Here is a 22,802-nt window from a genome sequence, read left to right on the forward strand (position 1 = left end):
AAAGCTAGAATGAGGAAGTAAGAATCACAACAAGGGTATTAAAGAATTGACTGTAATGAATAGCTTTAAAGCCCTAGCTGACTGTGTCCTGGCAAACTCCGTTGGGGTCTCTCCTCTACTTTCCATTCTTCAGGGTGGTTGAACTCAGTCATTCCAAGAATAGAGAGAGGATGCTGAAGGTGGATGGGAGAGGTGAAAAAAGCCTTGCCAGCATCCCACTCCTAAGTCACTTGTTCATTCAATAAATATTTCTTGAATATCTACTATGTCCCAGAAGCTATTCCAGGCACTGGAAATCAATGAACAAAACATAGACCCTCCAGCCTTGCCCTGGTAAATCTCTGCTCTCTTGGTGTTTCCACACTGCGGGGTGTGTAGATGGTGAGAAGCCTGTGGGGAGATGGGTGGAGGGAGAAGGCTACCAGGGAAAAAGGAGGCTTGGAGATCAGAAAACTGGGATGGGGGTAGGGGAACCCAGAAGGAGTAAATGAAAACAGAGGGCCTAGCCTGGGAGAGGCAGCGGGGAGAAAGAGAACTGGATAGGAGGGCCTCTGACTCAGCACACCCAGCTTCTGGAGTAGGGGACTCTGCCTCAGACCAGAGGCCTCCAGAGAAGACCTCACCACTTGCTGAAGGTTTTATCCTAGAGCTCTGGGCTACTTTGTTATCTGAGCGTCTCTGAAATTTTCCGGAGAATTCAGGATGTGGCAGTTGGCCTCACAGGGCTTGTCTCCCTCTATTCTGTGTGTATGAGGACCTCCTGTTTCCTCAGAGCTCAGAACCCAGGAAGGAGAGAGCCCCCTGCTCAGCCAACCATGTGACAGCCTACTGTGGATGGGTAGGTGCTGCCCCCTGGTGGTGCTAGGACACCATGCTCCAGACCTCACTTTGCTGTGGTCCTGGGAGAAAAAGGGTCCGTCAATTCCAGGACCGCAGGTTATCTATCCCATCTGGGTCTCACTTGCTCTCTCCCTTTTCCATTGTTCCAAGACCTTGATATCTGACAGTTTTAAGCAAGACCACAAAGCAGTCACAGTTGGAAATTCTGAATTCCACAAACTTCTTTCCCTTCATTATCACCTTTTCTCCACTTTCCTTCCCTGACTGCCCAGGTTTCTTTTGGCTGTCTGGAAATGACATCCATCTGGGAGCCAGTTCATGCTTAAGTGTCAGCCACAGTATGCTTTCCTCAATAGGGATAAAGGTATGGCAAATGAAGAGAAAAGAGAGTAGTGTTTGATCCCAGAGTGGGCTGGATGGGGGGTGTCGGCTCTGGAATGGCCCCTATAAGGCCCTTTCTCTCCTAGGGCTGAGGCTGATCTGGAAGGCTTGAAAGCCTGACATCAAAGCTATTTACACTTCCTGATTTCCTACTTGGTCCAAGGCTCGACCACTTTGGGATAACATGAGCCACCCAGTCTCCTCTCCATTTTTTTCTTTGGACTCTGCTTGTTTTGGGGGGCTCCAGGCCTAGCAACAGGCCTGTAGGTTCCAAGCCAAGAGCCTAACCATTGCTATTCACATATCCCTGTTTTGGTATTCCAGCTCCAGCCAAGGACCGATCTCTCTTCCCTCAGATACAGGTCAAGGAGCCAGCATCCTCTCCCAGCCTTCCCTGCTTCCCAGACTGGTTAATTGAATTGCTTTATCAGCCATCATCACGGAGGCAGAAGGTGATAGAGCTTTTCCCCTTGTGGAGGGAGAGTTGGGAGGATGAGTGGAGGCTGAAACCTCCTTTGTGCTTATCACTTCACTTTATCCTGCCTCCCACCGCCACCCCCAAGCAGCCTGCAGAGACTTGCAGGCTCCAAATCAAATGCTGATAGCCTTCCTAGGAGGGATCTGGGAAGAACCCAGACATTAGGACAGCCCACTGGGCCTTGCAGAGGTCAGCTGGAAGGGCTCTGCACAAGGGCTGAAGACGGGGCTGGGTTACAGTGAAAATCCTAGTGCAGGAGTATTTGGGGCCGCAGGGGGATTCCAAAGATGGCCTTTCGGCGGCCCAGCTCTTAAAGGGAAAGGATCAGAAGGGGGTAGACTACAAGCTCAGGCCTAGCCAGGACTAAGAGTATCGTAAACCATGAATTTGGAGTCAAGAGGCTGGAAGGCACCTGGGTGTCAACTCACAGGCACATTCTCCTTGAGAGATTCCAAGCCTGAGGAGCAGCAGCGATTGCTGGGAGACTGAGCTGGGCCTGGGGTTGCACCAAGGGTCAAGAAGGACCCGGGGTCCATGTGGCTTCTGCAGGTAGAACAGTGTTCATGGGAATCATGGGAATAGTGTTCAGGATTGGGGCAGCTAAGTGGACCCCCAGAGCCCTCCCGGCTCAAGGCTGCTCAGGTAGAGACCTAGCCTGGGGGTAGAGAGTAAGAGTGCCCGTGGACACACAGTAGGTCAGGGCCCAGCTGGTAAGACTCCTTGGCACTCAATGCTTCTCCATTTAGAAGAGTACAGATTATTCCCACTTGGGCCAAATTCCAGCAAAACTGGTTTATTCCATTAGTGTGTTCATTAGTCCCGATGGGCCCGGTCCCCTCTAGCAAGGTCTTGGAGAAAGGAAAGTGGTGTCTGGAGAGGCAGAAAAAACTTTGGCTCCTCTTGGATGCTCATGAAGCCCAGGGGTCCTTTCCTGCTTGGGTCAGCTCTGGGAAGAGCAGATAGACCTAGAAGGCAGCCAGCTCTGACCCAGGGAGCCAAGGGCAGAGCTATTCTCTGCAGCTGGCACCAGGGCTCACATGGAGTAATCCTAATAATGGCTGGGTGGTTGTTGAGTGACAGACATTGTCTTCTCCCCATTTCCCAGGGTTTCTTCCCACTATGTAAGTAAATGCAGGAGAGTCCCTAGCACTGGTGAATATAACAGGGACAGGTGAATAATCATGCCAAGTCAGATTATTATTGCTTCTACAAAGCAGGGACCCCTGCCTGATATTGTATATTCTCAGTGCTTAGCACAGTCCCAGGTGCTCAGAACATTTGGTTTATGTTTGATGGATGGAATTAATGAGGCAGTGGGGTGAGGGTAGGAGAGGGCCAGAGCCCTCCCTGTGAGCATCTTGCTATACTGGAGGGTGCACTGGATTGGGAGAAACCCAGTCTTTGGCCTCAGTTTTGCCCCCACTTGGTTGACACTCGGGTCCCTTTCAGCCCTTTGACTCTAACTCCATGGTTTATGAGGCTCTGATTTCCCCTTGCTGGGGTCAGTTTCCCTGACTGTTCTATGAGAAAGTTGGGCCAGATCAGCACTAAGGTTCATACGCTGTGAAACAAATTACCCAGATTTCATGGTGTAAATCCAACAAGCTTTGTATTTTGCTCATGATTTTATGGGTCAGGAGTTGGGAAAGACTGTTGGCCCTTGCTTAGAGTCCCTCCTACAGCTGCAAGCAGATGTGTCAGTCGGGGCTGCAGACATCTGAAGCTCAGCTGGACTGAGTGTTCACCGTGGTGCATCCATGTGGCTGGCAGTTGATGCTGGCTGTTGGCTGGGAGCTTGACTGAAGCTGTCAACAGAACACCTGCAAACACATGTCCTCTCTGGCACAGGCTGGTCTCAGGATAGTTGCACTTCTTAGAGGGTGGCTGGGTTTCCCCAGAACTCCCAGTGGGAGTGGCATAACCTAGTCTAATCTAGACCAGAAGTCATGTAGCATCACTTCCACCATATTCTATTGGTCAAAGGAAGCCTTTGCCCACCAGATTCCAGGAGTGGAGCATGGATTCCGCTCCCTTGAAGTATTAAAGAATTTGAGGCCTTAAAAAAAAAAAAAAGCCACCACACGCCTATGGTCTGTAGAAGCCTTCTCCTTCTGTCCAAGGCCCTGGGGGTGGGGCTGGGTGAGGCTGTTTGGCTGGTGATGGTTGTTAGGGGAGCAGGAAGTTGTGTGGGATTGGTGAGACCTCCCCACTTTGATACTCCCTTTCCTTCAGATGATGCCTTCTCTTCCCTCCTTCCTTGATTTCATTGAGTTTTAGGCTGAGACTGACCTTTCTGAATAGCTCTTGGAGAATGACTCACTGCAAGGGTAACAGGGGCCCTGGAATGAAGCAGGCGCATGAATGTACTCTAGTTGTAAGAAGAAAGGAAGCTAATATTTAATGAACTCCTATTCTATTCGTTTAGAAAGAATTCTATACTGGATTCCAGCAGGTTTACTACAAGGAGTTCATTTTTCCTTCCCAATGTCTCTGTGAGGAAGGGATTTTATTGTTATCTTCATTTTAGAAAGTGGGGTTTAGAGGGTTCAGGGACTTGCCTCACGTGGCAGGGTTGACAATAGAGCCATGACTCAGACCTAGCTCATGTCCCTGCCTGGGCAAACGTGCAGCGAAAGAAGCTGTCTCCCGTGTCCCTGCCTGGGCAAACGTGCAGCGAAAGAAGCTGTCTCCCATGTCCCCTGCCCACATGCCCTTCTCTTCCTCCCTGTCTGCTCCCAGGGCAGGGCCCAAGCTTAACCATTCACCTCCTGTGAGAACTTACTTGTTTGTGCCCCACTCAGGTGCCAATGACTGACGATCTCTGCATCCTCCAATAGGCCACAAAGATTTTGGTCCCCCTCCCATCAATAGGCGAGATCTCTATGCCCTTCTGTTAACTCTGGGCAGATGCTGTGACCCACAGAGTATGGCTGAAGTGACACTGTGCCATTTTCCAGGCCCGGGCCTTAAGAAATTGGCAGTTTCTACCTCCTGTCTCTTGAAATGTTCTCTCTGGGTAACTTGAGCCATCGCATACAAGTCTGGCCACCTGGATGTGAACTGTGCTGTGGAGTCCAGTTGTCTGGGGAGTGCGTGAGCTTGGACTGCCAACTGTTCTCACTGAGGTGCCAGTCATTTGAATGAATGTGAGTGAGCCTGCCTTGGGCCCTCTGGACCAGCTTATCTGCTAGTTGAATACCACTGAACAACCTCAGTTGCCACTAGAAGAGCCACACAGATAAGCCCTGCATGAATTCCTCACCCAATAAACCACGCGATTTAATAAAAATGGTTTTTTCAAGCCACTAAGCCTTGGAGTAAATTGATACATAACAACATGTTATCTCATTCAATCCATTCATTATACGTATCTTACAGACTTGAAAATTAAAGCTCAAAGGGCTTAAATAACTATCTCTAATTATTCTCTCAGGAAGCAGAAGTCTAGCTGTCATTTGAACTTGAACATGGGACATCTGACTCTGTAACTCCCTCAAACTCAAGCATTTGTGATACTTCTTCTTAGTGAATTAATGTGTCCTTTAGGGCTGGCATTCCAACCCCAAACATTACCTCCAAATAAAGAAGTGAATTAATTTTCAAAGAGTGATATTTTTAGTACCAAGACATTCCCCTGTTTGAGAGAGAGGAGATTTGGAGATGGTGGGTGGGAGAGGAGGGGCTCCTTTCTCCAAACTCAGGACAGTGGGTGCTGACTTATTTATCTTTGTATATCCATAGGTGGCACAGAGTCTGTTCATGGTGGACACTTAATAAATGATTGTTCAAGAATAAATCAGCCACAAAGGAATGAGAGATGGAGAAACTGGTAAGTGGACTAAGAGCTGGAGCGAGAGGTTGTTATGCCATCTGGTGGCTATTCTTGGAACAACACTTTCTTCTCTGCGGCAGGAAAAGGAAATAGAAGGTTCCTTGGGGCACTTAGGCTGTGTCAGGGATCAGGCAGCCTCATTCTAGACTGGAGTGGGGTGCTGTGGGGTGGGGCCTCCCCCAGGAGCCAGAATTTTTGTTTCTTCCAATGTCTGTGCCCCTTGAGAGTGGACAAAGTGGTGCTTCCCCTATCCCCCAGCTCATTCTGTTCTTCAGAGCTGAGCATTCAGCAGATGCTCAATAAATACTTGAGACTGAACTTTGAGAAAACAAGCAATGTGCAGTCTCATATTTCATCTCTACCCTCTAATGAAGTTTGCGAAAGAGATAGCTACCTTGAAGAGATGGGCCATTCCCTCAGAATTTACACCATGGCCTGCTCCTAGAGAACTCTCCAGCCCCCTGCTGCTTGCTACCTGACTCCCAGGCCTCTGGACACTGGCACCTTCCCACCCCGAGCCCTCCCCACCTCCACCCTGGCAGAACTGACCGGCTTTCTTCCCGGCAGTAAAGCAGGGCAAGAATTTCCCCTATGACATCTTGTACACAGACACCAAACACCATCAGATGGAGCCTCATTTCCCTCACTTGGAATAACCTGGACAGCGGTGCATTTCTGAGCTGTTACTCTGTGCTCACAGGAGATTAGACGTGTGAACTACTCGGAATCCATAAGGCCTGCTGCCAGTGTATGTGCTATCAACCATTCTGGACAATTCCTAGGGAAATAAATGTGTGCCCTTCTTCATGCCCCTCAGACTCCTCAACTGGACAGCTAGCCAGCTTCCAGACTCCCACAGCGGTCTCGCCCACACACACCCCCAATCTGGGCATTCACCCCAAAGCTGTCCTCAGGATCTGTGACCTCCCCCATCCCCTCTCCCTGATCCTGGAGCAGGTCAGAAAGGCAAGAGGCGTTTGGTAAGAACAGACACTTTATTGTACACCATGTGGGGAGCAGAGAGGAAGGAGGGGCTGCAGGGGTGACGGTGCCTCATCCCCTCCCCTGGCCGAGTGCCCTTGACCCAGGGTTCTGACCAGCGTGGGACACGTGGACTGGAATCGCTCTGAACTGAAGCCAGAACTGAAAGGGTTGCTGGCCGAGTGTGCTTGGGTCTGTACAAAGCAGTGCCTGCGATGAGAAGGGACTCTGGGCCCTCCTTCTCCACCCCCAGTCACTAGGCTCCAGTGAAGGGGCAGCAGGCCCCACAGGTGGGGGCTCAGGGTGTCAAACGTGTCCCAACCTGTATTCTGGTAGCAAGCGGTGGGGGTAGTGCGGCTGAGAAGGGCAGAGGGCAGCCCCCTGCCTGTAACACTGCAGGCCTGCTCAGTCCCGGGACCATGCAGGCTCTGACCCCTAGCCTCACGTCCTATAGGCTGACTTGAGGGGTCTCTTCCTGGCACTAGGAAAGCAGCAGTCCCACGGACTTATTGCTCAAGGGCAAAAGTCAGTCTGGTGGGCATCAGCCTGTGTGCCCACCCATCCACCCCACATGGGTCTCCCTCAGGCTTCAGGTTGCCTCAGTGGAGAGGGCTCCCTGAGCAAGAAGCTGGTGATGGGGGCTGGAGGCCAGGCAGAGGTGGGACCGGGGACCAGGGACTCCTTCAGGGACACCCCCGGCCCGCCCTGCCCCGCCCAGGAGTCTGCTCTGTTCCTGGTGGACACTGCATGGACAGCACCAAAGTGAGCCACCTGGGGACTCTGTGCAGGAACACAGGGGCCCGGCCCTCTTTGACCGCCTCCTGCTCCTCCAGAGAATTTGGGGCTTGCTCTTACCTGTCAGATGCCCCACTTGCTCTTGACCCCACTGGCCCCGCCCACTCCCAGCTCCCCTGAGAGTGAGCAGAGAGGTGTGTGTGTCAGAAGCACACAGGAGGGGCAGCCGTCTTCTCTGAGCGCTGTCAGGGATGTCTCAAGGACAAACGCCGGACAGAGGCACTCTGAGATGAGGCCCTCTTGGGGCCTCAGCATCTTCAGAAACCCAGCACTTTCCCCGGGGATGAAGAGCTTGTGACGCCAGTGGGCACAGCCAGAAGTCTGGCTGGAAAATAAATGTGCAGACTTCTCCCACCCCTTAAGACCCCTCATTTCCTGTTTCTGGCAAGCCTGATGGTGTGAAGGCAGTAAGTCACCAGCAAGAGGCATATGCTTTTCTCACAGCCTTCCCACAAGACTCTGCCCTGAGGCCTTGCCCAACACAGCTGAGAGGAGGAGGCAGCATGGTCTTCAGGAACGTGCACACTAGGAGTCATAGATCAGCACCCTACGCACACCCACATATGTGCACACACACATATGTGCACACACACACACGCACACACACACACACACCAAGCTCTGGGCCCTATGCCTAATGGCAGAGACACAACGGGATGGGCCCAGCCTACAGCAGCAGCTATAAGCGCTACCAAGCCCACAGGACCAAGCAGACAGCCGCAGCTCAGCCACCCTGTCACAGGCTGGCACGATAGGGCCTGGTCCAGCCACACGCTACAAAATTAAAAATATATCAAATATACAATGAAAATAGATCTGTACAGCACTGAGGATGAAAATAGTCCACCAGCCACAGTGTAATATTGGGTTTGTCATTTAACAGCGTTTACGCCCACGTGTACAGATTGAATACACAATAGAAACATATAGAAGAGTATATATAGTAGTGTCTCTCCTGGGGCCTTGCTTTTCCTGTTGCTATTTCTGCTCGGGATTAGGCACGGGGCCAGGCAGGAGGCGCTGTCAGGTGGAGGGGTGCCTATGCCAGGATGCTGTGCCCCAAAAGCTCATGTCTGTGTGTGGATGTGGACCCCCCTCCCCTCATACACTCAGGAGGGACAGGCGGGGCTGAGAAGGCTGGCAGTGGAGCAGGTGCAGGGGAGGGATGAGGAAGAGAGACGGCGAGTGGACCCCAAGTTGGGTGGGGGAAGCCAAGGAACTAAGGGGTGAAGAAGACGATCTGGGGCTACTGTGCCCCTGCCAGTGCTGAGAGTACTCAGAGGCCCAAGAGCGACTCAGGACCCTCTGAGGGGCGTCAGGCCAAGCACCACGGCCTGTTCCTGCCGTGCCCACCACAGCTCTCCAAGATGGAGGTCTGCTGTCCCAGCCAGTCTTGCTCCCTCCCTCGGTCCCTTCTCCCCTTCCTTCCATCCATCCATCCTTGCATCCTTTCATCAGTCCATTCATCGCTCTGCACACTTCTGACCTCTGATCAGATCCTAATCCTCTTAACCTACAACCCTATGCTGGGGGCGTGAAGGTAAGCATGGGTGGGGATGCTTCAAGGCTGGGACCCAGGACAGAGTCCCGGCCCTTGCCCTGGGCAGCTTCGGTGTACCCAGCGCTGCATGCGGCCCTCCCTACCACTGGCTAGGCAGCCTGGGAAAGGTTTCTGAGGTGTCCACACACGCCGTGGCTGTGCTTATCCAAGGAGAGTGGCGGTGGCCCAAAGGGGCAGTGAAATTACCACTTTCTCCAGGTGTGAGCCCCTGAACACCAGGGGCCCCTGTTCCAGGAGAGAAGCTGCCACTAGCGAGAAAGTCAGGCCCTGGGTGAGAGGGGAGGGGGTGTGCTTCACAATTGTGCTCCAAATCTGATTTGTGCTGGGAACCATCAGGTGTGCTCTGGAAACCTCTCCTCTCCGAGGGCAGAGACAGAGGCACCGCTCTGGCCTCCAGGACAGGGGTGGGAGGAGGGCAGGCAGCCTCAGCCCTAAGGGAGGTGGGAATGGTTCTGGGGCCAGTCATCGCCCTCTCAGGTGGGTGGGAGCACTCCCCACCCACCCCAGGCAAGGCCGAGGTCCTGGAGGGTCTGTCTTGAGCTGGGTGCTAAGGTGCTAAGGAGCCCCCTCATCTCACCATCTCTGCTGCTGTGGCTCATGCTCAAACCAGCGGAAGCCATTTGCCTCACCAAGCTGAGCCTGCGGATTTCTGCAGACTCCATCCCCAAATCAGAGCCCTGAGTCCTGGCACCTCTGTCCCATCACTAACCTGCAGTTGGGCACCTCTCGGCCAGGACACCCTGCCTAACCCCTCCCGATGACCCTCGCCACAGCCGCCACCTGGCAGCACAAACCTAAGGGTCCCAAGACCTAAGAACAGCAGGCACCAGCAGGAGAGGGAGGGAGGGATGAACTCGAGAGCAGCCGCTTGGAGACTCCCCTGTGCCAGGAGTCGAGACTTCTGGGTGGTTCCAGCTACTCAGCGGCAATTTGGTAAGACGATCTCAGAAGGTTAGCTGGGGTGGGGGCTTAGCTTGGGGGACAGAGCTTCTCCCAGGCCCCACTCAGATCTAGGGAACACAAGTCGGCTGGGACGGGGTGGGGGATGAGACAGGGCAGAGCCCCACTCCTTGCGCCGAGGGCCTGGCCTGGCAGGTGAGGCCAGATGGGAACACGTGGGCTGGCTGGGTGTGTGTGTGTGTTGGGGGTGGGGGTGAGGTGGGCAGGGCAGGGCAGTGGTCACAGCTCCGACTCAGGGGTGCCAGCCAGGAGGTAGCCACTTCCATAGCGTCCATTGGGGTTGCCGCTGGTCTCCAAGGGTGATGTACTGCCAGGCCCTAGATAGGAGCGGTGAGTGGGCATGGGGGAGGGCGCCTCGCTGGGCACCTTGCTGAGGATGAAGCGGGTCTCGTCGTTCTCCTCCAGGTTGGAGATGTCCTTCATCATGCGGCCCTTCTTGTAGGACACGGAGAGGGTGTTGGAGCCGTCGGAGAGCAGGTGGAAGTGCCGCAGGACGAACACCACAGGGATGGGCAGGACGGCCACGACAATGAGCGTGATCAGGATGGCCATGGCCCAGTTGGGGAAATACAGGTAGCGCTCGGCAGCCTAGGGGTGCACACAGGTGAGCGCTGCTGCCTGCCTCGCTCTGCAGCAGCCTCGCCCTCTCAGACTCCTCCTGCCCACTCCCATCCCTCCCACACTGCCCAGGCACTGGCAGAGTTGGGGTCATCAGGCGTTGACCCTCGGGTCAGCTGGTCCCCTTGGCTAAGGGCTGAGCCTCCCCAGGTCTCATTTTCTATACTTGTGTAAAGTTGGGCTGGTCACAGAGTCATCCACAGAGAAGGGAAGCATGGGTTAGAAAGACTGGACAAGTGCATTCAGCTTTCTGCCTGTTTTCCCATGTGTGTGATAGCAATAAAACCATCTCTCTCTTTGGGTTGCTGAAAAAGTTACAGATCAGATGTACAGAGCCCCTGGTGGGGCCCGGCACCAAGCAGTCGCCCTGTAAGGGTTTATCTCTATTACCTGTTGTATTAAAGGCCTGGGAAGATGCCACCCCAGATCCCTGGGGTTTCAGACCCCCACTCTCACCTCCTCCCTGATCCAGGCGCTGTAGCCCGGGGGCGTGACCCCAAGCTGGATGATGCTGGCCGTGGTGAGCACAGCCATGCATAGCGGAGACACGAACTTCCACATGTAGAAATAGAAGCGGTAGGGCTGGAAGCCCAGCATCTCCGTCAGCTCCTGCATGAACCTGCCAGGAGCAGCAGAGAGTCCAGAAGTTGGCACCCCCACTGCACTTGCCCAATGCCCCCAGACTCCTCCTGCAAAGCCTTCACTCACCAGTCCCTTCTGTCCAGGCTCTTCCACTCTTCACATTCAGTACATTAGTCAGTGGCCCTGATGGCCTCTGAAAAGCCTCTGCTAACCTCCTCTAACTTACTCTATGTCACATCACATCTCACCCAGGGAAGGGGTACAGGGCACGCCGTGGGCACCTGGACAGGCTCCGCAGGGCTTTCCCGGGCACCCAACCCCACTCACACTGACCTGGCTCTAGACTCCCCCTGCTGGAAGAGAGGTAGAAGTGCCTGTCCCTGGCGTCCAAAGGCAGAAGGCTGCCCTGACTCAGGTTTCTAACCATTGGGCCTATGGGTGGAATTCGGGACACTGGCAGACTATGTACATGAACGGCAATTAAAAAATCATCTTTACCTCAGTAACACCTAACTGAAATCTTGTGTTTCTTTCTATTACAAGTGCAAGCAATGACAGCAGTATTATCAGTACCCATGAGGCTGTAAGGAATTGATTAAATCACAGATATTTTATCACATTACAATTGAGATACCTACAAATGTCATTTATGCTCATCACTACTTAGAAATAACCATTGTTATTAGACCCATAGCTAGATCTTGTAACTTAATGCAGTAAGAATAAAGCACACGTGTATTATTGCTATATCACAGATTTAAAACATTATTTCGCTAATATTCAGGATAAATTCTAGGGCTTCCCTGGTGGCTCAGTGGTTAAGAATCCGCCTGCCAATCCAGGAGACATGAGTTCGGTCCCTCGTCCGGGAAGATCCTGCATGCCTCAGGGCAACTAAGCCCGTGCTGCACAGCCAGTGAGCCTGTGCCCTAGAGCCTAAGAACCACAGCCACTGAGCCCGCGTGCCTCGAGCCCATGCCTGCAGCAGCAGAAGCCACTGCAACGGGAAGCCCCTGCACCGCAACCTGAGAGCAGTCCTCACTCCCGCCCAGCGGCCTGGGGCAGTTGTGTCCTCTCTCGGAGACTTGCTTTCCCTAAATGATCTGTAGGGGGCCACTTTCTGGCTAACATTCTGACTGTGACCTCCTGCCTAAATCATAAGCAGCCCTGGAAACACAGCACTCTCTGGGGAGTCATGAGGCGACGGACCTCTCCTCCTGTTCCCTACCTCTCCCCACACACCCCCACCCCTTACTTCTTGGTCCCATAGATCCAGGCCACTGCGACATTCTCGAGGATGACGATGACGGTGAGCGGCAGGGTGGCCGAGTAGTCATCAAACATGGTGACGAAATAGTTTCCGGAGCGCTGGACGAACAACAGCCCCACGAAGAATGCAAAGACACAGCAGCCCACTACAGAGAGCCAGGAGGCCAGTGTGGGGGCAAAGGTGCAGGGTGGGTGGGGCCTGGGGTGTCTTCAGGGCCCCCAGGTTCCTCCCATCCCAGCCCTCCCCCCAGCAGGCCTGCAGCTCACCCTCCAGAAGGCCCAGCCCTGCATGGAGTGGGGCAGGGGTCCAGATGCCCAGGTTCTGAGCTCCCACTCTACTAGGTGGGGAGCATCCTGGGGCTGGGAGTGATCAGGATGAAACAGGGTGCAGGGTTGGCAAGGAGGGAGGCCATCCTGCCCAGACACCTCAGCAGGCCCTTGGGGAGAGGGGCAAGTGAACCAAGAAAGAGGCCTATCTCCCAGCCCAGGTTTGGCACAGATTCCCAAATAGCCTTCTCCCTTCTGGCTCTGAAGTGCTCTTTTTGAGGTGGTTCCAGATGCGTCCCGGGTTGGGTAGGAGTAGGGAAGCTTTCTAAGTATGGAGTCATGAATAACCCAGTAGGAACCCAATCTTCCTAAAGTCAAAGCCACCACCTGATCACTTCCCCCGCCCTCCCGGGGCAGCCCATAAGGCCAGTGGGGACCGCTGGGAGGAGTTACCTGTGAACATCTCCTTGGGCACCTTGAAAGTGTCGATAATGGGTGTGGTGATGCCTGCCATGGTGCCGATCATACTGCCCAGGCCCAGGTTGATAAGCATCAGGAAGAACATGACAGACCAGAACGGGGAGGCAGGGAAGTGCGTCATGGCCTCCGTGAAAGCGATGAAGGCCAGGCCTGTGCCCTGCACAGACTGAGGGTGGGGGCAGAGGGTGGGGCTCAGTGGTGGCCATGCCCACCTGGGAGCCTCCTGCTTCCTTCTCTCTGCCCTTGGAGCTTTAGGAATAACTGTTCCCTCTTTCCCAGTGATCCCTGCCCCCACCTAAATTCTCTTGTTTCTGGCCAGTGGGTCTCAAACTTGAGTGGGCATCAGAATACACCCCAGGGAGTAAAACACTAATTCAGGACTTCACCTGTGCGACCTGGAATCTACGCATTGTCCAAGGACCCCCAGCGATTCACATGAAGATGCTCTCTTTTAGAGACACAACCAGCTCAAGACTCTCCTCCTCTGAGCAGTGCAGCCACCCCCAGCTCTGAGTTCCAGACCTTACCATAGCGGTCTCAGCCTCTGCCGCCCAATGGACTCACATTGGAGCCTTTAAAAAACACTGATGCCTGAGTCTCTCCCCAAGGACAATGATCTGCTTGGCTTAGGGGTAGAGCTGGATATTAAGGTTTTATAAAGCCCCCAGGGGACTCTGATGGGCAGCCAAGGTGGAGAACCACTGCTGCAATGTTGGGGCCCCTGCTCGTGGGGAACGGACCACACACTGCCCATTGACATCACTTCTGCACCCTCCTCACAGTGTCAGGGTTTGGTCAGGGAACACCCACCCCAACTGTGTGAGAGTAGTGCTTGTCATTTGGTTGTTATCAAGATTGTATTATATTTAAAAAATCCTACTTCTGTCCAGAGGACCAGGCCCCACCTGTGAGAATGGGGCAGGGTCTCAAGGAAGGGGACCGTCCTTTATACCGTCAGGGGAAGAAACCAGGGTGGGGGAGCCCAGACAAGGCCTTTTAGCTCTTGATCACATGGGAAGAGGTGAAGGGGACTCAGTCCCTGAGCATTAGGTTGGTGCCAGTAGAATGCAGCTAACTTTTCAACTATTCATGGGGTTCCTGATGTTTGAACAAACTCCCGGAGATAGTGAAGGACAGGGAAGCCTGGCATGTTGCAGTCCACGGGGTTGCAAAGAGTCAGATGTGACTGAGCAATTGAACAATGACTTTTTAACAAGCAGGGAAAGCTTCACCATCCCTGGCTCCATGGAGAAGGGCAGGGTTGGCAGAGGCTGACAGATGGGAGCTGGCGCAGCCCCCAGTGAGCCCTGGCATGAGCTGGATCCCAGGACCCCATGGGCATGTCTGTCTCCTGTTACCCCTCCTCACAGAACAGTCACATTGAAAGTCTCTGGCTGTGCAAACGGGGACAGAAGCAGAGTGTCTAAGCTTGGGCCTGCTTGTCAATGAAGGGCAGCATATCCCTGCCCTCCCCAGGGGCTAAAGGTCATTGTGGCCCTGTGAGTGGGGGAGGGGCAGAAGCATCAAGACTTGAACCCTGGCTCTCCAACTTCCTAGCTGTGAGATCCCGAGCAGGCTCCCAACTTAAAGGCTGCTTGCCTGTAAAACAGGAGACAACGTTAACACTCAGCTCTCAGCGCTGTCCTGAGGGCCCGGAGGGACAGGCAGCAAAGGGCAGATGCTAATGTAAACACTCACATTCTGCGTGCCATGTCTAAGGCACAGTTCCCAGGGCATCACACATGGCAGTGATGGGTGCACAGGAAACCCACTCAAGAAACGGGAGAGCTGTCCAGTTCCCTGTGATTTCCGGGATGTGTGTGTCTGTCTTGTCTTCTCAGTGAGACTCAGCCTACCTCAGGGCAGGGGTTTTGGCCAGTACCTTTCTCTCCAGGCACATAGTAGATCCTCGCTTATCAAGCCAATGAATGAGTCCCTGGAGGCTTTCTGCACCCAAGCTCCAGCCACCCATAGCCTATCTCTGGGCCCTGCACTCCCACATCTGCCTTCCTGCCCGTCCCGGAAGGACAGCCTCCCCCATACCTTATCTAGCTCATCCTCCAGAAGGCAGGGATCGAGGCCCAAGGCTGAGAAATGGTCCTCCTTCACGGTCTTGATGACCTTGTACATCTCTGCATAGTCCTTGGTGGTGAGGTGGGAGAAGTTGACGTGGGGAGGGATGAGGGCCCGGCTCAGGACATCGCTGTTGAGGTACCCCAGGATTTTCTCAGCATTCCTGCAGCACAAAAGACACAGCAAAGTAAAACCTTTTTAAAAAAAAAAAAAAAAAAAAGGTTTTTTAAAAAAGGGAAGGTAAAAAGGCAGGACTGGGCACCATCCAGGGGTACCTCGCAGACACCCAGGAAGGTCACTGAAGACCATGGACACAGACATCTCTGAAGCTGGCCCTGTGGTCCAGGGCTGAGGACAGAGAGCTGCTCTGACCTCCATCCCCCAGCCCCGGTGGAGGGGGGCTCTCCCAGGGGAAGGTGGACTGGAGAAGAGAGGACAGGAGGAGAGGGGCCACCTACTCGACCACACACTTCTCGTTCATGATGTTGGCCTTGAAGCCCAGCACAGCGAACACCACGAGGGTGGCCAGCACCGAGGTGAAGAAGTTGATGAAGGACACCAGGGCAGCATCAAAGTGGCAGTTGTTGTCCTGCTTGTTGTAGCTGGAGAAGGCTATGACGCCCCCGAAGCCCAGCCCCAGAGCGAAGAAGACCTGTGTGGCTGCCTCCCGCCATACCTGGGGGTCCAACATCTTGTCCAGCTACAGTAGGGGAGGGGCAGCCATGGCAGGGCGAAGAAAAGAGACACAGAGAGAACGGCTTTAGCGGATTCCCTGGCAGTCCAGTGGTTAGGACTCAGCACCTCCACTGCGGTGGCCTGGTTTCCATTCCTGATGGGGGAACTAAGATCCCACAAGCCACGTGGGGCAGCCAACAACAAAAAAGAGCTTTATTCACCTGCAGTAGAATTTCCACCACACCCTCTTTCCTCAGGCTCACAGAGGCAGCGCGGCACAGTGGTAAAGAACTGTGGTTGTGTGACCCCGGGCAATTCCCCTAGCCCCCTGAGCCTCAGGTTCCCCACAGGTAAAACACAGAAATCAAGAGTGTCAGGAATCTAAAACATACAATGAACTGGTGAATATTACAAAAAAGAAACAGACTCACAGATACAGAAAACAAAGCAGTGGTTACCAGCGGGGAGAAGGAGGTGCGGAGGGGCAACACAGGAGCAGGGGATCAAGGGGCACAAACTATTGGGCTTCAAATAAACTGCGAGGATATATTCTACCTCACAGGGAATATAGCCAATGTCTTATAATAACTATAAACGGAGTATAACCTGTAAACATTGTGAGTCACTATATTGTACACCTGTAATTTTAATAATATTGTACAAAAACTATGTGTGTGCATGTGTGTGTGCACGTGTGTGTGCACATTTGTGTGCATATGTGTGTGTGCACGTGTGTGCGCTCAGTCGTGTCCAACTCTTTGTGACCCCATGGACTGTAGCCTGCCAGGCTCCTCTGTCCATGGAATTTTCCAAGCAAGAATACTGGAGCAGGTGGCCATTTCCTCCTCCAGGGGATCTTCCTGACCCAGGATTGATCTCGCATCTCTTGCATCTTCTGCGTCGGGAGGCAGATTCTTAACCACTGCGCCACCTGGGAAGTCTGTACATCAACTATACTTTAATAAAAAAAAATTGTATCACCTTCAGATGATTGTTGTGAGACCTAGGTAAGTTAAAATAAATGCTGTGTGCTTAAGTAGTAATTCCGGGTTAATTTTAACTGCTATCACTGCTTACCATGGAGCTATCATATCAAGGAACATCTTCAAGGCTATCAGCAATGATGTGTAGGGCAAACTCCAGGGAGTGTCATTCGCTTAGACTACAGTGTGAATGGTGCCTCCTGGAGCCATGCAGTATATGGCCTGCACAACAGTACAAGACAAGTAAGAACACCAATATCTCCCTGATACCTCATCCAACCACGAGAAAGACACCAACTCCTCCCTCTTGCTCACCCAAACTCCCTTTTCCAAAAAAGAAAAAGACCTAAAGTTCATTTGCACATGCCCTAGATCACTGAAGAACCACCCCCTCAGCTCACCCAACTTGAAGCACAGAACTCAGACACTTCTTAGAGAGGGGACCCCTTGCCAGACCCTCCACCTGTCCTCGGATGTGAGAAGAGCCAGGACCTCTACAGCATCTAGAGGGCATGGGGTAACTTCCAAACATTTTCATGTCTGTTTTCCTTATACTGTTTGTTCCTCAAGGCAGGGACTAGGGCCTGGGCCCAGCATAGGATTTTAGAGTCAGACAGACCCAGATCTAAGTCTGACTCCCTCTTGAAACTGTTGTGAAGCCTTAGGCAAATGACAGTGCCTGTTTTATGAGCTTCTGTTTTCTCAGCTGAAAAACGGGAATAATAATCAAGTCTTCCCCCCAAAAGGCTAAAGAATGTTCTACTACACAATTGCACTCATTTCACATGCTACCAAGGTAATGCTCAAAATCCTTTAAGTTAGGCTTTAACAGTACCTAAACCGGGAACTTCCAGATGTACAAGCTGGATTTTAAAAAGGCAGAGGAACCAGAGACCAAATTGCCAACGTCTGTGGGATCATAGAAAAAGCAAGGAGATTCCACAAAAACATCCACTTCTGCTTCATTACTATGCTACAGCTTTTGACTGTGTTGACCACAACAAACTGTGGAAAGTTCTTAGAGAGATGGGAATACCAGATCACCTTACCTGTCTCCTGAGAAAAGGGTATGCAGGCCACAAGCAACAGTGAGAATGAGACATGAAACAACAGACTGGTTCAAAGTTGGGAAAGGAGTACGGCAAGGCTGTATATTGTCACCTGTTATTTAACTTATAGCAGAGTATATCATGTGAAATGCTGGGCTGGATGAGTCATAAGTTGGAATCAAGATTGCTGGGAGAAATATCAACAACCTCAGATATGCAGATGATACCACTCTTCTGGCAGAAAGCAGAGAGGAACTAAAGAGCCTCTTGATGAGGGTGAAAGAGCAGAGTGAAAAAGCTGGCTTAAAACTCAACATTCATAAAACAAAGATCATGGCATCTGGTCCCATCACTACACTGCAAATAGATGGGGGGAAACTGGAAACTCAGACACTTTTAAAGAAGTGTCTGTCTTTATTTTCCTGGGCTCCAAAATCACTGTGGACGATGACTGCAGCCATGAAATTGAAACACACTTGCTCCTTGGAAGAAAAGCTATGACAAACCCAGACAGCATGTTAAAAAGCAGAGACATTACTTTGCTGACAAAGGTCCATATAGTCAAAGCTATGATTTTTCCATTAGGCATGTACGGATGTGAGAGTTAGACCATAAAGAAGGCTGAGTGCCAAAGAATTGATGCTTTCGAACTGTGGTGTTAAAGAAGACTCTTGAGAGTCCCTTGGACAGCTAGGAGACCAAACCAGTCAATCTTAAAGAAAATCAAACCTGAATATTCGTTGGAAGGACTGATGCTGAAGTTGAAGCTTCAAGCTTCACTTTGGCCACCTGATGTGAAGAGATGACTCAAGGGAAAAGACCCTGATACTGGGAAAGAATGTAGGCAGGAGGAAAGGGGATGACAGAGGATGAGATGGTTGGATGGCATCACTGACTCAATGGACATGAGTCTGAGCAAACTCCAGGACACAGTGAAAGGACAGGGAAGCCTGGCCTGCTGCAGTCCATAGGGCTGCAGAGTTGGACACGACTTCGCGACTGAACAACTCCCTCCCAAAGTGATCGTGAAGACCAAATGTACAGTCTCAAGCAGTGCCTGTGCACAGGATCCTTTAATCCTGACAAAATGCCTCTGACCAGGTCAGGCCAGGGGTGGGCTTTTGGTTTTTGCGGGTGTTTGGGGGGAATTGTTTTGGTGGAGGGCAAGGAATTGTTATTCATATTTGGAAAGAGTAAACTAAGACCAAAGATGAAATAACTCACTCAGAGTACTGGAGCCAGCCCACTGAGACTCAGGAGTTACTAAATACAGACTGTCCGACACTGGGCAGTGGCATCCTCCCAGCTCCATCTCCTGACGCAGCTGGCCTGCAGCTACCCTCTGACCACTTCCCCTCGGACCTTTGCTGCTGAGGCCGACCAAAGTGACTTCACTCCAGACAGATGAGGAAGGCAAGGAGTGAACTAGAAAATCTGCCTCCCCTGTGGGGACAGCCCCACATGGTCCCAGGCTGGCTGCCCCTTGCTGCGTGCCTGTGAAGGAGTCTGCTCCTTGTGTGCACAGTAAAGTGATGGGCTTGGGTTCTTCCAGCTCTGATATTTCAGCCCTAACACTGAGGGCAGAAGCTCAGCATCTCAGCAGCTTCCCAGGCATGTCTGAGCACCAGGAGTCACTCCCCAGCTGAGGAGGTGGTGGCATGCTTGGAGGCTGGCAGAATGATGGGCTCAGGGAGGAGGAGGAGGAAGAGGAAAAGGAGGAAGGTGACAGCAGAGCCTTCTGGCTTCGGGTCCTGTACACAGGTAGAGGCCTAGGAGCACTGCCTGGCTGGCTAGTATTCGAATTCCAGGGAGATTACAGTCCCCCACCCCGTGCAGAAGAGATAAACCCATCTTTGGCCCACCAAGAAAGCCCAAAGTGCAGACCTTAAGGAGCCAAGAGCCCCTTGCATCCTCCCACCCTCTCTCCCTCACTATACTCTCAACAGCTATAACGTGCTGGGGGCTCCCTGTGGATACGACATGCAGCCACTCGCTCACCAAACCCTGTGGACAGGCCTGGTCCACAGCAGGTAAGGTCCCAGCTCTCATGGAGCTGACGTTCTAGTTGGACAAATGGACATTGGTCAGACAAGCCTATAAACAAATGCTAAGTTCCAAAAGTGACAAGGGCTGAGAAAGCCAGGTACCTAATTCTAGGAGAGAGTGTGATGGGGGAATTGAGTTGAGTCAGATCAGGGAAAGCTTCCAGAGGAAGAAATCTTTTTTTTTAATTCTTTAATTTTTGGTTGCACTGGGTCTTCATTGCTGCACTTGGGCTTTCTCGAGTTGCAGCAAGTGGGGGGTTTCTCTTTGTAGCAGTGCACAGGCTTTCTCACTGCGGCGGCCTCTCTGGCTGTGAAGCATGGGCTCTATGTGCACAGGTCTCAGTAGCTGCAGCACGCAGGGTCAGTAGCTGTGGCACATGGCGGCGTGTGCAATCCACCCAGACCAGGGATTGAACGCGTGTCTCCTGCATTGGCAGACAGAGTCTTACCACTGTGCCACCAGGGAGTCCAGGAAGGGTTGTTTGAGCTGCCCACACTAAAGGGAGGGAAGAGGACTCAGACAGAGGAAACAGTGTGTGCAGAGGCCCTGAGGGGAAAAAGGAAGGACACCCTTTTCACACGGGGTGTGTGGAAGAAAGGAAGTAGAGGAGGCCAGCCTGACTGGCGTGCTGAGGACAGGCCGGAGTGGAACAGGAGAGGCTGGGAGAGTCAGAGGAGCCTGAGCAGACGAGCGTGAGGATCCTGTCTTGATCCTAAAAAAGCACTGAACAGGGAAAGCAGTAAGGGGTGTGAAAGAGGAGGGAAACAGTCAGGTGGGCATTCCTATAAGAAGCCAGTGAATGCGGCAGACCAGCAAGGAAACACTTTCTGGGGCCCAGGCGGGAGATAAGCGTGGCGTTGCCTGGGGTCAGGGAGGTACAGATGGAGAGACTATGGCGGGAAAACCCGAGCCTGCTTTAGCGATGGACTGCTGACGGGGGGCGCTGGAGGGAGAGATGCCAGGGTGATGGCCACACCTCTGGCCTGCAGACCCTAGTGGGTGGAAATGGAAACAGTGGACGAGGGGCAGGATTCGATGGGGTTTGAACAGGGGAGGTCCAAACATCCCTTCTAGAAATGTTGAGTTTAATGCGTCCTTAAGATCTCTACAAGGAGATATCAAGCCAGCAGTCAGACAGATGAGTTTGGAGCTTCGAGGGGAGCACAGAGCTGGAGGTATGATGTGTGAGAAGCAGATGGACCAGCAGGGACTGCAGCTGAGGCTGTGGGTAGACCGAGAAGAGGCAAGAGCCGGGGCCAAGTCAAGGTCTGCAAGTTTAAAGCAGGAAGGAGGGGGCTTTCCTGGTCCAGGAGTTTTCAGTCCCTGGTCTGGGAAGATCCCACGTGACACGGGGCAACTAAAGCTGTGTGCCCCAGCCACTGAGCCTGTGCTCTGTTACAAGAGAAGCCACCGCTATGAGAAGCCCACGCACCGCAACTCGGGAGTAGCCCCTGCTCACCGCAACTAGTGTAGCCGAAAGAGCAAGCAGGGAAGAAGCTCAGACAAGGGAGCGAGAGGAGCAGCAGCAGCGGCGGCAGGAGGAAAAGCGGCAGAGGGTCACGGAGGCCGTGGGAAGAGAGCCCACCAGGGAGGAGGGGGACCCACGCCACGGGGCGAAGGATGCTGTAGCCACGAGAGCACGGGTGAGCTTAGCTGGAGATGTTCAGTGACTCCTGAGGCCAGAAGACAAGCAGGAACGAGGAGAGTTGAGAAACAGAGGGGAAGAAAAGGTGGACACTCGGTGGGGAAGTTAGGCTAGGAATGAAAGACAGGGCAGTATTTGGGGGAAGGCTAAGAAATCACTGGAGGATCGCTTTTAGACTTGTTTCATTTTTGTTTTTAATGCAGTGACTTGACAGCTGATGGAGAGCAGGGGATCTAGAGGAGAGAAGGGGAGCTGTCATCCATAGGAGACGAGGGAAGAAGGACAGCATGGGGCAGCTGTGGATAAGCTTGTATATCCCGTTTCTATCTCTCTCATCTAAGGGAGTTGCTGTCTTGGTGGCCCCTGTTTTTCCTATAAAGCAGGAGGCCAAATCATCTTTTGCGGGTGAGGTGTGCTGGGAAGAGAGGTCAGAAGGTTCAGACAGTGGAAGCGGTTTAAAATGTTTGCCATGGAACCCGAGAGAGAAAGATGGCCAGAGAAACGGCACAGGGTCATCCCACACTGCTGAGGGCCTGCTCTGCTTGCCGGCTCATCTTCTTTACAAAGGTAGTACAGACCTGCATCTTCTCATCTAAAAACCTTAAGGCCAGACTGGTTTTGGAAATCAGGCTTTGCTTCTAATTTTATTTTAGAAGGGTAATATGGTGCGTATACCACATAATTCCATGACACCCCTGTAGGGTTTGGGGCAGCACCCTTAATCAGATACATTTGTATTTCTGAAGCAGAATATGAAAATTCACACCAAGTGAGTAAAGACTATAAATAGCCTCACATCTGTTCAGGTCATTTACTGCCAAATGAGTTAAGGGAGAAAGAACAAACATTTTTTTCTGTATTTCAGGGCAATTCAGATTTTGGCAATGTGAATAAAGTTTTAGGGACCTATACATGCTCCTAACAGAAATTTGGAGATTATTTTTAAAATAACATAATCATAGTCTCAGTGGGAAGGAGCGTCGGTACCTCCCTTCTCCTGCATGGCTTTTTTTTTTTAATGATCCTCTCAGTCTGACTCTTTGCAACCCCATGGACTGTAGTCTGCCAGGCTCCTCCATCCACGGGATTCCTTCAGGCAAGGATACTGGAGTGGGTAGCTACTCCCTTCTCCAGGGGATCCTCCTGACCCAGCGTCTGAACCTGGGTCACAGGCAGATTCTTTACCATCTAAGCCACCAGGGAAGCCCGGTGGGTGGATTATCTACGCTTAAAAGGCATGCCGTGTAAGTTCATGGATGTCAGCCATGACTGTCCTACCAAGCTGCT

At 52.5% G+C, this 22,802-nt stretch overlaps 1 protein-coding gene across 2 annotated transcripts in view; it reads right to left on the bottom strand.

Annotated features, from left to right (window-relative positions):
• Positions 1–10,047: 10,047 nt before the first annotated feature.
• SLC6A17 (solute carrier family 6 member 17) overlaps positions 10,048–22,802 on the bottom strand; it is a 35,327-nt gene continuing 22,572 nt past the window's right edge. The window contains exons 6-11 of one of the 2 annotated variants that reach the window (XM_068965285.1): positions 15,576–15,817; positions 15,088–15,280; positions 13,018–13,201; positions 12,284–12,443; positions 10,903–11,065; positions 10,048–10,416 (exon numbers count right to left, since the gene is read on the bottom strand). In XM_068965285.1, the coding sequence (XP_068821386.1) occupies positions 10,048–10,416; positions 10,903–11,065; positions 12,284–12,443; positions 13,018–13,201; positions 15,088–15,280; positions 15,576–15,817 (1,311 nt within the window). Of the gene's footprint in view, positions 10,417–10,902; positions 11,066–12,283; positions 12,444–13,017; positions 13,211–15,087; positions 15,281–15,575; positions 15,818–22,802 lie in introns of both variants that reach the window. The other variant, XM_068965284.1, reaches the window with a different exon arrangement.

The sequence above is a fragment of the Capricornis sumatraensis genome, chromosome 2 (genome assembly GCF_032405125.1).
Source record: "Capricornis sumatraensis isolate serow.1 chromosome 2, serow.2, whole genome shotgun sequence".
NCBI classification, from domain to species: Eukaryota; Metazoa; Chordata; class Mammalia; order Artiodactyla; family Bovidae; genus Capricornis; species Capricornis sumatraensis.